The following is a 14,328-nucleotide window of genomic DNA, read 5'->3' as shown; positions in this document are numbered from 1 at the left end:
ATGCAAAATGTGATCCTGGATCTTAGGGAATGCTATATTATTGGGACAATAAGCAAAAATTAAATATGAAAGATGTATTTAAGAATTCTATTGCTAAAATTCTCGATTTTGATAATTGTACTGAGATTTTGCAAAAGAATATCCATGTTTTTAGGAAATATACACATAAGTATTTAGGGATTAAAGGGGCACGAGGTCTGAAACTTACTCTAAAGTGGTTTGGGGAAAAAGCACATATACATATTGTGTACAATATACATACACATATCCACAAGAGAGAATATGATAATGCAAATGTAGTAAAATATAGCTAATCGTTATTCTGGTTAAAAAGTGTATGAGATTCTTTACTATTCTTGCAATTTATATGTAAATTTGAAATTTTATTGAAAAAAAAATTAGTCTTTCAATGACCACACTAACAGAAGCGGCCTGTCCCCAGATCCCAGACACTTTTTGGCTCATTCTTTTTCTCTGACACTTATCCCTGTCAAAAAAAGATGCTATATTATTATATATTTGTGAATTATTAATGTATTAGGTTATTTAATATCTAACATTTAGTGTGTGCAAGGCCCTGTCCTATTTTAACCTCACTGAATCCTCCAACTACTGTTCTTCCGTATCATAGATGACTCGACACAAAAAGTTAATTAACTTGCACAAGGTCACCCATATGATTTGATAAGGCACAGTACCTCAACCAAGGTAGACTGTCTTGTTTATTGCTCTTTCCCTGGCAACTTAGAACAAAGACGGCGCCTAGTGCATTAGAGACATTCAATAAATATCTGGCGATGCAGTTAATAAACATGGGGCACCTACTAGGCATTGAGATACAAAGCAGTGAACAAAATATTAAAAAATTCATGCTTAAGTGGAGCTTACACTGAGCGCTCTCAGCCTTGCACCCAATTAGCCACTTTATATATAAATATATACATTTCACTTGGCGCTATCAACCCTGGGAGGTAAGACGCAGTTTACCCACTTTGTATAAGAGGAAACTGAGGCTCCAAGTAGGCAATGATCTGCCCAGGATTAAGGGGCTAATAGGAGACAGGGTGTGGATTCCAGCCCAGTCCTGGCGGTTCCCAGGCACGATTTGTGAGTTAATTAAACCGACCAATCCACTCAAGCAATCAGCATTTATTAGGGCCTACTGGGTGCGGTTCCTCTTCTCTCAGAGCCGGAGAGGAAAAGAAGAGGTTGCCGTGCGCAGACAGCTGCGGAGGCCGGGAAGCCACAGCGGATCGCTGGAATTTGGCGCCTATTTTTTGTGGGTTTTGTGTTCTCGCCTGTGATTGGGCCCCGGCGTGGCGTGCCGGGTGCGCCCGGCTGCGGCTGGCCCGCCGACCTTGGCAGGACCCCGGCGGCGCGGTACTCGGCCTACCTCCCGGGAGATGGGACACCAGGAGCCCCCGCGGGCCCGAGTGAGGGCGGGAGGTGCGGCTTATATAAAGGGGTTACGTAAAGGGCTCAGCTGGCGCGAACACGTGGAGAGCCTAGATGCCCAGTTCTCCCCCGAGAGCGACGCTGCCATCACCCATGCAGCTGCAGGCTGCGCCGCACGCCTGGCGCGGGCCACAGCCTCTCGCGCGGCTCCGTACCGGAGGCAGCCCCAGCCTGGAGCAGACCATCCCCAGCCGGGGGTCTTAGGGGGGAAACGGGCTGCCCGGAAGTGGAAGGACGCCGGCCAGGTAAGGGCGCGGTCAGCGGAGTAAAAAGCTAGTACCGAAGCTGAAAGTACCCCCGCGGTCTCGGGCGCCTAGGGAGGGCAGTTGGAGCCCCCTGGTCGGCGCGCTCAGGGACGCCGAACTTTTAAGTCACCCCCTTCCACCCGCGGCCCTGCGGGACTTGGGTCGGTCCGCTGGGCTCCAGCTCGGGCTTAATTCAATGGTCTGTTTACACCCGGGAGATCACAGGGCGGGACGTGGGGAGGGGCATCCCACAGGGAGTCAGGCGGGGAAACAGACTTCAACAGTCCGAATTGCTTCTTAAGGCGATTTTCCTAGGTCACGAAATCTGCGGGTCCTCGCTTTTCGTATTGCTACACGATAAATTAACTGAAAAGGCGGGGAGTTTTTGCTTTTCTTTCCGGCTCCCCCCTCTGAGCCACTGCCCTGTGGTTTCGTCTTTCCCGCTTTCCCCTCCCCCGTTCAGTCAGCAGCCGTGGCTTCCGTCTTAAAGGGGCCGCGGCGGCCGGAGGAGGAGGTGGGACGCCCTACGGCCTGCTCTCCTGGCCTCCCCGCCTCGGCCTGGTCGTTTAACCGCTTCTTCCGCCCGCAGGTCACAATCCAAGGTCCCGCTCCTCCGCGTCCCGGGGCCGGACGGAGGGATGAGGCAGGGGGGACCCGGGCAGCGCCGTTGCTGCTCCCCCCACCGCCCGCAGCCATGGAAACGGGGGAGGAGGACGGCGCCCGCAGAGGTACACAAAGCCCCGAGCGGAAAAGGCGAAGCCCAGTGCCGCGGGCGCTCAGCGCGAAGCTGAGGCCGGCGGCGGCGGCCCAGGCCATGGATCCGGTGGCGGCCGAGGCCCCGGGCGAGGCCTACCTGGCGCGGCGGCGGCCGGAGGGCGGCGGCGGGTCGGCGCGGCCGCGCTACAGCCTGTTGGCGGAGATCGGGCGCGGCAGCTACGGTGTGGTTTACGAGGCAGTGGCCGGGCGCAGCGGGGCCCGGGTGGCGGTCAAGAAGATCCGCTGCGACGCCCCCGAGAACGTGGAGCTGGCGCTGGCCGAATTCTGGGCCCTGACCAGCCTCAAGCGGCGCCACCAGAACGTCGTGCAGTTTGAGGAGTGCGTCCTGCAGCGCAACGGGCTAGCTCAGCGCATGAGCCACGGCAACAAGAGCTCGCAGCTTTACCTGCGCCTGGTGGAGACCTCGCTCAAAGGTAAGAGCGCCGCGGGCCGCCCTGGCCAAGCAGGGCCTGGACCCAATAAGCTAGTGGGCTCGGCCCCAGCTGACCCCTAGGCCCCTAGACCGTGCTCCTGGTCCTGTCACCCTGGACGTAGACACACCCTCCTTTCGGGACCCGGCACTCGGGCCCTCCATGATCTCATTTCAGCATCCAGGTTCAGACCCCAGCACAAACGTTAGCTGGTATTTTCATAACAAGTGCTCATTAAGTGCCAACCATTGTCTTACTAAGTGCTCAGTAAGTGTGAGCCATTATTATGAAACGTCCAGCTCTCTCAGGGGCTGATTTGGGAGCGGAGGGCTTTGGATCCAGAGTTGGTAGAAGAACTTCAGAGTCCTCCCCGCTCCAGGGCCTCTTCTCTTTCCCTCCCAAAACTAACAAAAAGGAAAAACTTGGCTGGACCCACCCACATCCCCTCCCTGTCTGGTTCCAAATATCCTGACACCCTCCAGCTCCACCCTGCAAACTCTTACTTCCTAGTCTTCGTTTTCCTCTGAGACAACCTTCCGCCCCTCTCAGCTCTTCCTTCATCCCAGGGCAGTCAAGCAAACTGGTGGTTTTCTGGCTAAGTCCTCTTGGGGCCTGCAGAATAATAACCCCACAGGTGGGCCTAGAGCTGTCACATAACAACATCTAACATCTTTTCCCTCCAGTTTTTCACATTCTTAATCCTCTGAGGCTGGTTTGCAAGTGGTTTTATTTATAAGAAGGATGGGGCTCAGTGAAGCACGGCGGGGGTTGCAGTCCTGGGAGGGCTAGTCCTAGTTTCGAGGTTTTACCGCAGTTAGGGAGTGTGTTCATCCTGAGTGCTCAGTACTCAAATGTCTTGTCAGACTATAGGTAGCCAAGATCCGTTTGTTCAGAGAAGAGAGGGCCAGTGGGCTAGGGAGGCCCGAGGAGACGTCCTCAGCAGAGAGGTTGCTAATCTGAGCCCTAACTATGCTTCAGATATCTTAGAGTGACTTTAGATAATAACTTTCAAAGTAAATCCTCTCCTCTTTCTATAAATGGAGAAAGTAAAGGTGAACAAGTATAAGTTGATGAAGGTTAATCAGCATGTAAGGGAAGTAGGGTTGTACTCCTAGTTTCTTTACTAGAATTTTTCATGGCATAAGCGATGGGAACCCAGATCTGTCTTGATTCAAAGTCTCAATCCTGTTTAAAAGGGGTCACTGTACTCTCCTTACCTGGAGGATGAACGAAAGCTGACCTGTAAGAATGGGTAGGATTTCGGGTGGGGTTGGACTGGGCATTTTGTTTGTAGCTGTTGCCTGGCTTTAAGATCCTACACGCCCATCCCAAGAGAACTCTCTGTCTTGTTTCAAGTACATTGCTTGACAGTGGATTGCGGGACACGATCAGTATCACCTGTGGTCCTTTTTCAAAATAGGCTTCTGCATTTTATGCCCATTCCTGCTCGATCGACCTACAAAGCCCACCCTCTCTCCTGGGTGAATATATTTGTTTCAAAAAGACTTTCCAGGAGATGCCTATAGCTTACTGGTATCCTGCAAGCTCTTTATTTCATTCTCAGACTGTTGTCTCTGTGAATAGTGAATGATCTGGGCTTCATATTACACGACTGCCTTGGGATATAGGAATTTGTCAAAGAGTCCCGTTCTGCCCTCAGTTCATTGATACCAGTTTTGAAACTTCAGCCTGGGGTAGAAGTCTTCGCTTCCTCTCCCTGCATGCACTGTTCAAACTCTCTTCACTTGTAGAATTTGTCAAAACTACAGCCAACTGTAGTAGCATAGCACAGTGGTTAATACCGTGCACTATGGGGTCAGACATTTAGTCCTGGTTTAACTGACTTCAGAAGACAGGGGACAAGTTGTTTAAAACTGTGGGGTGCGTTCCTTTATTCATAGGATAAGAGTCACCTGTTACAGAGTTGTTTTGCAGCCTGAGAATGTCAGCAAGGGCTCCAAAGGAGGAGAAATTCACTGTTTTTCCAGTAAGTTCAGGCTACATCTTGAATCTCCCACCATCATCCACATCGAGATTGACAGTGTTCCTGTCTAAGTTTCCCAAATTTGTTTGACCATGGAACACATTTGGTTTCCCGTGTTGTCGGCAGCGCCAAGTTGACAGAAACACTGGTATTTTCTTCCTCCCTTTGTGAACTAAAACTGAGGCCTAAAAAAAAAAAAGAAAGAAATATTTTGTTTTTAGGTCACAGACTTAATATGTCCATTTTAGTTGTTTGGAGTCTTAAATATGAGCCTCTACCGTGGGTCAGTCTGTGTTCTGGGCCCAGGGATGCAGCAGTACAGACCATGCATGTTGTCTCTGCTTATGAAACTGATGTTCACACTTACACGTCAGGTGTCAATTTAAAAAGCAGTAAATGGGCATTGAGCTTTTTGCTAGCAATATTAGAGAACACAGACCCACAATACTCCAGGTTAAGTTTTCTTGACTTCACCTTCCAAGAGTTAGCAGTCTTAATCTGCCCTGGGGCAGATTCCTTCTAGTTTACAGATAATCTGGTTCAGCGCTGTCATTAATCAGAATGTCCTTTGCAGTCACCTCTTGCCAAGTCACCTGCAATTCACAATAATTTTGAACAGATAAGTGTTAATGTGCCTTAAAGTTTAAATGAACCAAATCCACAAACTTCTACTGAGAGCCTATAGTGATATTTGCAGAAGAAAAAAAAACTCTTTGACCCAAAGGAACTTAATTTGAAAAGTTTAAGGACCTGTAGGAGATTCAAACGCTAATCAGAGTCACAGGAGGAAAAGGCAAGTTGGCTCATTAACAGCGGCTTTGTACCATGTTCTAGAAATTAACAGAAAAAATGAGAATCAGGAGTTGGCCCAAAGTTAGCAGAAAAGTGGACCTAGGAACATGTGGATCCGTAGAGAAAAAAGTGGAATTTATTTCACAACTGGGCCAAATAGAGAATGATTTTTTCTTCCTCCGCTGTAGTATCAACTTGACCATAGTTTTAAAAAATTATACATGAATAATCCAATATCAAAGATGGGGGAGGAGACTTCCTAATGGCAGGTCTTCATCTTACCCAACTTTGATAGACTTCTGTCTTTGTGTCTTTCCTTTCTCTCTAAACATAGACCAGGTAAGTCCTACGCAGAGTATTATATAGAGAACCGGAGTTGGTGAGCAGTCTTAGACGTCTGATCTGACCTTCTGTTTCACAGGGGAGGAAATGGAAGCCCAGAAAAGGGACAAGACTTGCCCCAAATGAGTTTGTGGTAGAATTCAAACCACCCTCCCAGGCTTTTTTAAACCAGATTAACAGTCCTATAAATTATTTGATTGATGGGTTGGTGGCTTTAACTTTCAAGTAGTTTTCATTAAAAGAAAAGAGTTAAGGCATCAAGAGTTTGCTTTTATACTCTTGTTTCCATCGCCAAAGGACCCTGTCTTGAATGCACCTAAAACTGGGTTCAAGATTACTGCCACTTAGACAGCAGGCAAGCCTGAGCTCACTGTCAAACTCAAATTCTGGTGCTCTCTAAGGTGCACATTGATCCTTCTGACAGAGGCAACAAATAAAGACAAAAAGAAAGAAAAAAATCCAAGACAACTGAATTAGAAGTTTGAAAACTCTAGGAGCCTAGCTTATCCTAACTTGGTAAAACTTGTTTCATTTTACCAATTATTTAACGTTTGCTGTACTCAAGATGCCTTTAGGTGGCTTGACATGGGTGGGAATCTCGGCCTTTGGGCTGTAGTCTTGTCTGCACACCGATGCCCAGTGGTGACTGAGCCGCACATCGTATTAGAAGAGGCTGTACCACGTTTCCTCCATGAGGCACACAGAAGACACGTACGTACCCAGACGACCACAGTGCAAGGTTACGAGTGGTGGGTGTCCTGGAAAACAGTAGAGGTTCCTCCTGGGAGGAGAGAGGCCTGGGGAAGCAAGGAAGGAAGTAGACTTCAGTAAGCTGTGAGGGGGACTGGGTGTGGGGAGCGGCCAGGGTCTTAGTGGAGGGGCTGTCGGCCTGTAGTCTCTCAGCCTAGGGAAACTTCAGGCTCGGAGCCGGGCACCCATCCCAGGCCTCCAGAAAGCAACTCTGAATTCTCTGCTATAGGGTGGGGCCTCAGAGTTTAGAGAACCCCAGGTAGAGGTAGAGGCAGAGGCTGAATGGTGATCTTTGGCTACCCTGACATAGATAAAAGGCGGCATTAAAGGCCCTGGAAATGAACGGGATACAGTAGAACATTGGTACTGACTGGAGTCAGAAGGTCTTAGTCCCCGTTTCATCCTGTTAATAAAAATAAAACTCATTGGCTGTGTGCCGGGAGCTGTTCTCAAAGCCTTAAACCTGTTAGCTGATTCAATCCTCACAGCCACCTTTGAAAGTCTATAATTATCCCTATTTTACAGGTAAGACAACTGAGGCACTGAGGTTAGTGAGGCTGCTGATGTAAAGCAGCTAAGCAGATAGCCAAGCCCAGATGATGTGCCGGCATCCTGCTCCCCTTGACAGCCGTGCTGCACTCTTGGGAAGGGGCTTAAGTTCTGGCCTCTTCTGTTTTTCTTGGTTGTTAAATAGGCATAATCATACTTCACTCAGAGACCATTTGTTTTTGACTATGTATTGACCAGCACTTGGAGCACCACGGGTGCCTCCCCTATGTCTCAGCTGCCAAGGACCCTCTACCTCCTTTCTGGTGTACTCTTGATTGTCTTGGGACAAGCACACAGACTTCTCTCTTGCTATCACAGACTGCCTGCCTTCTGGGTGCATTGGGGGTTTTAGATACCAGCCCCAGGAGATAGAAACAGCCCTTACTTAATTGAGAGCTTTGATTAATTGGGGTTGCATTGGGTAGGGCTCTTTATAGTATAAATTAACTCTCCAGGAGAGCTAAGATCCCTAACAACATCAGTTTATTTTCAACTGGAATTTGGCTTTTGGTGGTATGGAGCCAGGGCCCTCTGCAGTGACTCACAAATTCTGGGTGTCTACCTAGTTGTGTTAATCTACACATTCCGCATGCCCTATACCAGAACATTCCCTGTTGTTGCTGTTTGAAGCCTCTCCAGCCAACAATTCTCATCCTGATTCATCTCAACCCAGTTATTGAGGACCTACTGTCAATAGGTGTGAGTTGCGTTGCGGGGAGTGCACAAACGCGGTCTCGTTCCACTGTGAGTGCCCGTCCAGGGGACCCAGCACAGCCACTGTTATTTCCCTGCAGCCTGCGAGAGGTGCCCTGGGGGGGAGCAGCTGCCAGGAGTGTGGACTCCGTTCAGGGGCGGAAAGGGCGAGTTGTAAAATGGTGAGAAGTGAGCCTGGCAAGCAGACTGCGTGGGCTCCCGCGCTCTGCCTGGCTGTTGGTTCTGCAGGGCTAACAAGTCCCTGCTCTGTTCCAAGTTCTGATAGCCTTTCATGGCGTTTTCGTGGTTCATTCTCCCATACAGGCCTCTCCACTTTAGGCTGCTGCTTTTGTAACCCGGTCTTACAAGAAAATCAAGAGCCATCAGGTTGAGTCACTTGTCCAGCATGCAGGCACTGTGGGGTCAGGGTCTAGGTTTACATCCAGATGTTCTTGTCCAAATTCCGCATTCTTGACATACTGCTTTATGACCAGCCAGACACATGAACATGATTCGTCCCCGGTGTTTGTCTGCTTAAGTGTCCAGGCGCCTTGCAGGATGCTTCATGTATCAGCTAAATCTTACAACAGCCCAGTGAGGTGGGTGTCTCTTCCCAGTTTATGGGGCAGGGATGATATAATCACACACTTTGACTTTCTGATCTCAGTGTCATCTTTTGCCCGACATGTGGGAGCCGTCTTCTCTGGCCTCCAGTGCCAGGAGTATTGAAGTTGGTAACTTGCTAGGATTGGCTGCAGTCAGGTGGGAATGACGATGGTGGTGGTCAGGATGTGGCTCCCCAAGGTACCTTACCCTCTGCAAAGCGTGTTTCACATCTGTGACTTAACTCACTGTAATAATGCTGGGTGAGAAGACTGAGGCTGAGTGGATCAGAGATTTGCCCCAGGTTCTAGCTACCTTCCCATCACCCTCAGTCTCAACCACCCAGTAAACCAATGGGCAGAGTTGGGGTCTAAACCTTGGCTCTTCATCTTCTGCTCTGTGCTCTTCCAGTGACCTGCCTCTCAACAGAAATGCAGCCAGTGTGTTGAGTGCCGCGTTCCCTCCCTCCACCTTGCCGTGATGTGAGGTAGCCGAGAGGCCCAGGGAGGCAATCTGCCTGTAGGAAAGGACTGGAATGCTGACATGCCTCTCATGTTTTTTTGTGGGCAGCTGAGATTCTTGCATGAAAACACATGCTGCAGCTTCTCGTGAAATGAGTCCAAGGCGCTTGCCTGTGCAAGGAAGTGCTTTTTGTCTTTGGGACAAGTAGCTGGCGTCCCCCGTTTCCCTTCTGTCATGGTCACTGATGCTGTGTCTGAGTTGGAGACTGCTCCCTGTCCAGTGCTGTCATCTCAACAAACAGCCCCTCCTTTAGCATCTCTGACCTTTGCTCATTCCCCCAAAGCAGGCTTCCCGGGCCCAGGTCTCGTCTGCCTGCCCACTCACCAACTCGTTCACCTTTTTTTTCCCCTTTCCCTGGATTCCCATAACCTGGACTTACATTGTATGTAGTCTGTTTTGCAAAGTTGTTTTCCTTTTACTTCGATTACCATAGTTACCAACTTTGTATATAAAATAATCATCATTCCCCACCCTTTATTTCCCCACTAGAAGTTTCAGTGTTTTCTGATGTGGCCTTTGCAGAAGGAATTTGATAGCTTTTTAATAGTTCCTTTCTGGCCCTACCACCAGCGAACATTTCTTGCCCTCGTTTTTATGGGTCTTTACTCTGGAGTGTAGATTGATTGGGGCTCAGATCGCCGCTTCATTTTGCAGTCTTTTTAGATAAAGAGCCTCAGCCCACTAGAGCCAGTGACCTAGAAAGAGGATTATGAGATGGGAAACAACTGATTTTTAAAAAACAAAACCCATCTGCCCTAAACTGGTTCTACCTGTATTACTTTTGATTGTGAGCAATATAAACAAATTATGTAATTAACGGGGGAAGTGTGGTCTGTCAAATCATGGTCAGAAACCTAAAGCTTTTGGCTTGTCCATCTTCTTGCATCAACATAGAACTTCCAAACCACTGGCTTTGACAGGCTGTGTGTCTTGGTAATTTCAGGGCCTTTTGGCTTGGCGGGGTTTTACCCAGATCACCAGTTCTCATAATAAAGAAGAGTAAGTGACGGGTGAAGGAAACCCTCTGGCAGACCTTCAGTTTTGGCAGAAGGGAGATACTGGGACTTTTCTCAGAGGACTTGTCTTCAGGGTTGGGCTCAGTCACCAGTGGTCCACGTGACCGCCCAGGGCAGACCCAGCCTCCTCGGTGGCAGGATGAGACATCTGCCACTTAGGCTCAAGCTTTTGGGACGCTTGTCGTCATCAGATAGTTCCGTGCTAGGGGTTCAGGGTACCATTAATTGCTTTGTAAAGATTATTGGGATTTGTTTGAAGATGCCAATCACCAGCTTCTCTGGAGTTTCTGTTGTTCAAGAGGAAAGACTTTTGGTGGTGCTGGAGTTTCAAGCCCACACAACTTGACTTCATCTTCTGTCTCTACTTCAGACTCCTGTTTACGCGTCCCCAGTCCTCTTGTTCCTGTGCTTCGTTATCCATCCCATCTCAGCCTGGAGCTCCCTTCTACCCACTCCTTACTGATCTACTGCCTATTTTTTAACTCGAGTCCTGCCCCTTCGAACTCCTTTAGATCAGGTGACCCTTTCCACCCTTCACTGTTAATAAAACCTGGCCTTGATGCAGATGCACCGCTTATGGTGCTTGCTGTTATGAATACCTGTTACTCCTTGAAACTGAACTTCGTAGCAGTGGGCCTGTCATGTACCTAACTAGTGCTAGGTGTAGGGTGGGCTACCAGAAAACACTGAGTTGCAGTGTGCCTCTGAAATAGAATTGTAGTGGCATTCTAGACGCATTGACAACAGTCAGTGGAGGGAAGGGGAGGTCTTTGGCCTGGCGTGGAGTGACAAAAACAGTGGCTTTGTGGTCATGGATTTGATTCTCCAACTCTCTGAGCTTCAGGGTCTCAGCATTTCTCCTCACTCTTAGGGTGGTGGTTATATTAACTTGAACATCAGATACCGTCACAGGTACTCTGTCAGTGTTACACATGGCCATTTACAGGTGAAGAAGCAGGAGTAGAGACTTGGAAAGGTAAACTAAGATGCCTCCTGGCTGTTCAGCCCGTCAACAGTAAACCTTATCTTGTTCTCCCTGAGCTCACCCTGTGTGAGTAGAGATGGCTCCTGGCACATTGTGCCGGTCCTCTTGCATTGAAGTGATTGTCATCACTGTCACCCTTACTGTAACAGGCTGCATCCCTGGAGTCTAAAAGTGGTGTGAATATGTCCGTCTCACTCAGGCTCTTTCTGGTCTTCCTTTGATTTAGGAGAAAGGATCCTGGGTTATGCCGAGGAGCCCTGCTATCTCTGGTTTGTCATGGAGTTCTGTGAAGGTGGAGACCTGAATCAGTATGTCCTGTCCCGGAGGCCGGACCCAGCCACCAACAAAAGCTTCATGCTACAGCTCACCAGCGCCATTGCCTTCCTGCACAAAAACCACATCGTGCATAGGGACCTAAAGCCAGACAACATCCTCATCACAGAGCGGTCTGGCACCCCCATCCTCAAGGTGGCAGACTTTGGACTAAGCAAGGTCTGTGCTGGGCTGGCCCCCCGAGGGAAAGAGGGCAATCAAGACAACAAAAATGTGAATGTGAATAAATACTGGCTGTCCTCAGCCTGCGGCTCAGACTTCTACATGGCCCCTGAAGTCTGGGAGGGACACTACACAGCCAAGGCCGACATCTTTGCCCTGGGCATTATCATCTGGGCAATGATAGAAAGAATCACTTTCATTGACTCTGAGACCAAGAAGGAGCTCCTGGGGACCTATATCAAACAGGGGACTGAGATCGTCCCCGTTGGTGAGGCGCTGCTAGAAAACCCAAAGATGGAGTTGCACATCCCCCAGAAACGCAGGACTTCCATGTCTGAGGGGATCAAGCAGCTCTTGAAAGATATGTTAGCTGCTAACCCACAGGACCGGCCTGATGCCTTTGAACTTGAAACCAGAATGGACCAGGTCACATGTGCTGCTTAAAATTCAGGGCAAAGCATCTTGGGTGTTCTTAAAACTCGGTGAGTGCACTCCTTTTGTTCTGCACGCACACTTCCTGGACCACTGGATTCTTCTGCCCGGGCCCAGGGTTGGGAGGGTGCTGTAAAGCTGGGGGGAACGCAGAGTTGGAGAGAACTAAGTGCTTGTTATCGAAGATTCCCCCCCACTCCCCGAGTCTTGATGAGGGGGCGTGGGATTATCTGAGTGCAAGTTTTTTTGGAAAGTCTAGAGAAGTTTTCTGAGTGGATGTTGCATTTGAGTTGAGTCTCTTAAGTCTTTTAGAAACACTTTCTTACCAGTTAATAAATGCTCACTGTAGAAAATATGCAAAAGAAGTATGGACAGTTTTTTCAGAATAAGCAATATTTTTCCCCTACTCGCACGTCCAATTCTGATAGTTTAGAGCATGCTGTAGTTAGGTATAGTTTTGTTTCCTGTCTTCCATTGAACACTAATCTGAGGATTTCTGCAGGTTGTACTTTGAAAGTGTGGCCCTCAGTAATTGATGTTCCATAGTAGGTAGCGTATTGTAACCATTTCCCCACTTTGGATATCAGATGGTTTCTCCATCTGAGATACTCTAAACAGTGTGTGAGTGCCACATATTCTTATATAGAAGTCCTTGCTTATTTAACAGATTTATTACAGACTTTTATTTGTCAAGTCCTGTGCTAGGCTCTGGAGGAACATTGATAAGCAAAATCAGAAACTTGCCCCATCCTCAAAGCGAGTGCTGCAGCTCAGTCAGGGAGAGAAACATTAAAGCAGTTATTTCTGATGGTTGCTTTCCAATGTAAGGAAATTGACCTTTCAGGGAATAGTGCCCAGAGGCAAGAGGAGGGACTTGGGAGCGGAGGAGAGCATTCCAGGTGAAAGGACTAGCCTCTGCAAAGGACCTGAAGCCCAAGGGAGCCTCCAGCAGTTTGGGGTTGGGAAGAATGCAGCCAGGTGGTGACTGGGGATGACAGTGGCCGGCAGGAGCGTGGCCAGAGCTGAGCTAGAAAATCCAAAAGTATGTGCCAGGAACAGTAGTGGTAGTTCAGTTAGACCAGAGTCTGAGGTGAGCAAGGGAAATAAGAATAGAAATAAGGTGAAACAGGGGACCCTGGAATTTGACCTTGACTTAGTAGGCATGTGGGAACCGTCTGTGAACCAGAGCAAAAGATTGTAACATTGAGAAGTTCAGCATGTGCAAATTGAATTGAACTGGAGATTGGGAGATCAGCTGGACCAATTACTTTGTTCACACCAGTAAGGGATGTTGTTGAACCTGGACTGGAGTAGCACTGAGGGTAGGGGAGTGCCTGGATCTTGGGGCTGAGAATTGGCAAGACAGCTGCCAATGTGGAAGACGGTAAGAAAGTAGTAATAGGTATTGGGAGATTCATGTCAATAGATACAAATGCTGACTAGTCAGTATTGGTCAGATTTATTTTCCTTAAAAAAAAAAGAAAAGTCCCCAGCCTTGTTCTGTGGGAATGGAAAGAAAAAGAACAATGGCCACCATAAACGCTAGGTGTTCTCATGTGTACCATTTTGTTTCACGTTTGCAGCCCTGCGAGGGGTTAAGTCATTTACCCAAGATCCTGCTAATTGAATAATTGAAGGACAGGTATATCTTACTCCTGTTCCTTCCTCCTCCCTCCTTTTCTCCCCAATATGGCGAGTTGGAAGTAAGACACTCTTCAGATTTTGCTGAAGCCTTGAGAGGAGGTGTTGGCGGGCGGAAGCTGATCCCAGTGGTCCCAGGGAAGGAGCCTCGTCAGCACCTAGGTGCAGAGCCGTCCATTCCCTGCATGGGTGCTTAGTCTCCCTTTCCCATCGGCGCCCACAGATTTCTAGTTGAGTTGGTTAGGACTGAGTTGATCCTGGTTACACTGCAGTGTTCTCAGTGAACTTACTTCTCGAGTGAGTCACTCTAGGTTTAATTCTTCCATTCCACAAACACTGAGTATCTTCCAGGTGCCAGGCCAGTTTGTCCTACGGCCCAATGAGTAAGAGAGCAACGTTCCCTAGAGCTTGGTTTGGGGTAAGAAGGGTTGGCTGGACAGTGTTTTAATTATATTTCATGCTGTCACTTCCCATTTCCGTCTCATCTTGTCCACTTTTTAAAAACCTCTTAGGATTCAACTTTGCCCTGGGCTAGGAGGAAGGTTGACATTGAAAGAGGGACCTGAATTTGGGCTAGTATTACGGGGTTGTCACAACTAATTGAGATCACGGCTCCCATTTGGATATTCATACTTGG

At 48.5% G+C, this 14,328-nt stretch overlaps 2 protein-coding genes across 13 annotated transcripts in view; one reads left to right on the top strand and one right to left on the bottom strand.

The window, feature by feature from the left end:
* Positions 1-1,523, bottom strand: part of PDYN (prodynorphin) — an 87,775-nt gene extending 86,252 nt beyond the window's left edge. For 8 of the 10 annotated variants that reach the window (XM_072943934.1, XM_072943943.1, XM_072943937.1 and 5 more), the window contains exon 1: positions 992-1,523. The gene's annotated coding sequence lies outside the window, so the exon portion shown is untranslated. The remainder of the gene's footprint in view (positions 1-991) is intronic. The other 2 variants (XM_072943938.1, XM_072943942.1) reach the window with 2 other exon arrangements.
* STK35 (serine/threonine kinase 35) overlaps positions 1,353-14,328 on the top strand; it is a 36,503-nt gene continuing 23,527 nt past the window's right edge. The window contains exons 1-3 of one of the 3 annotated variants that reach the window (XM_031675007.2): positions 1,353-1,700; positions 2,290-2,890; positions 11,350-12,100. In XM_031675007.2, the coding sequence (XP_031530867.1) occupies positions 1,404-1,700; positions 2,290-2,890; positions 11,350-12,062 (1,611 nt within the window). In that variant the 5' untranslated portion in view covers positions 1,353-1,403 and the 3' untranslated portion in view covers positions 12,063-12,100. Of the gene's footprint in view, positions 1,701-2,202; positions 2,215-2,289; positions 2,891-11,349; positions 12,406-14,328 lie in introns of those variants that run through there. The other 2 variants (XR_004188477.2, XM_072943933.1) reach the window with 2 other exon arrangements.

The sequence above is a fragment of the Vicugna pacos genome, chromosome 19 (genome assembly GCF_048564905.1).
Source record: "Vicugna pacos chromosome 19, VicPac4, whole genome shotgun sequence".
Taxonomy (NCBI): domain Eukaryota; kingdom Metazoa; phylum Chordata; class Mammalia; order Artiodactyla; family Camelidae; genus Vicugna; species Vicugna pacos.
This window is presented reverse-complemented; position numbering and strand designations above follow the sequence as displayed.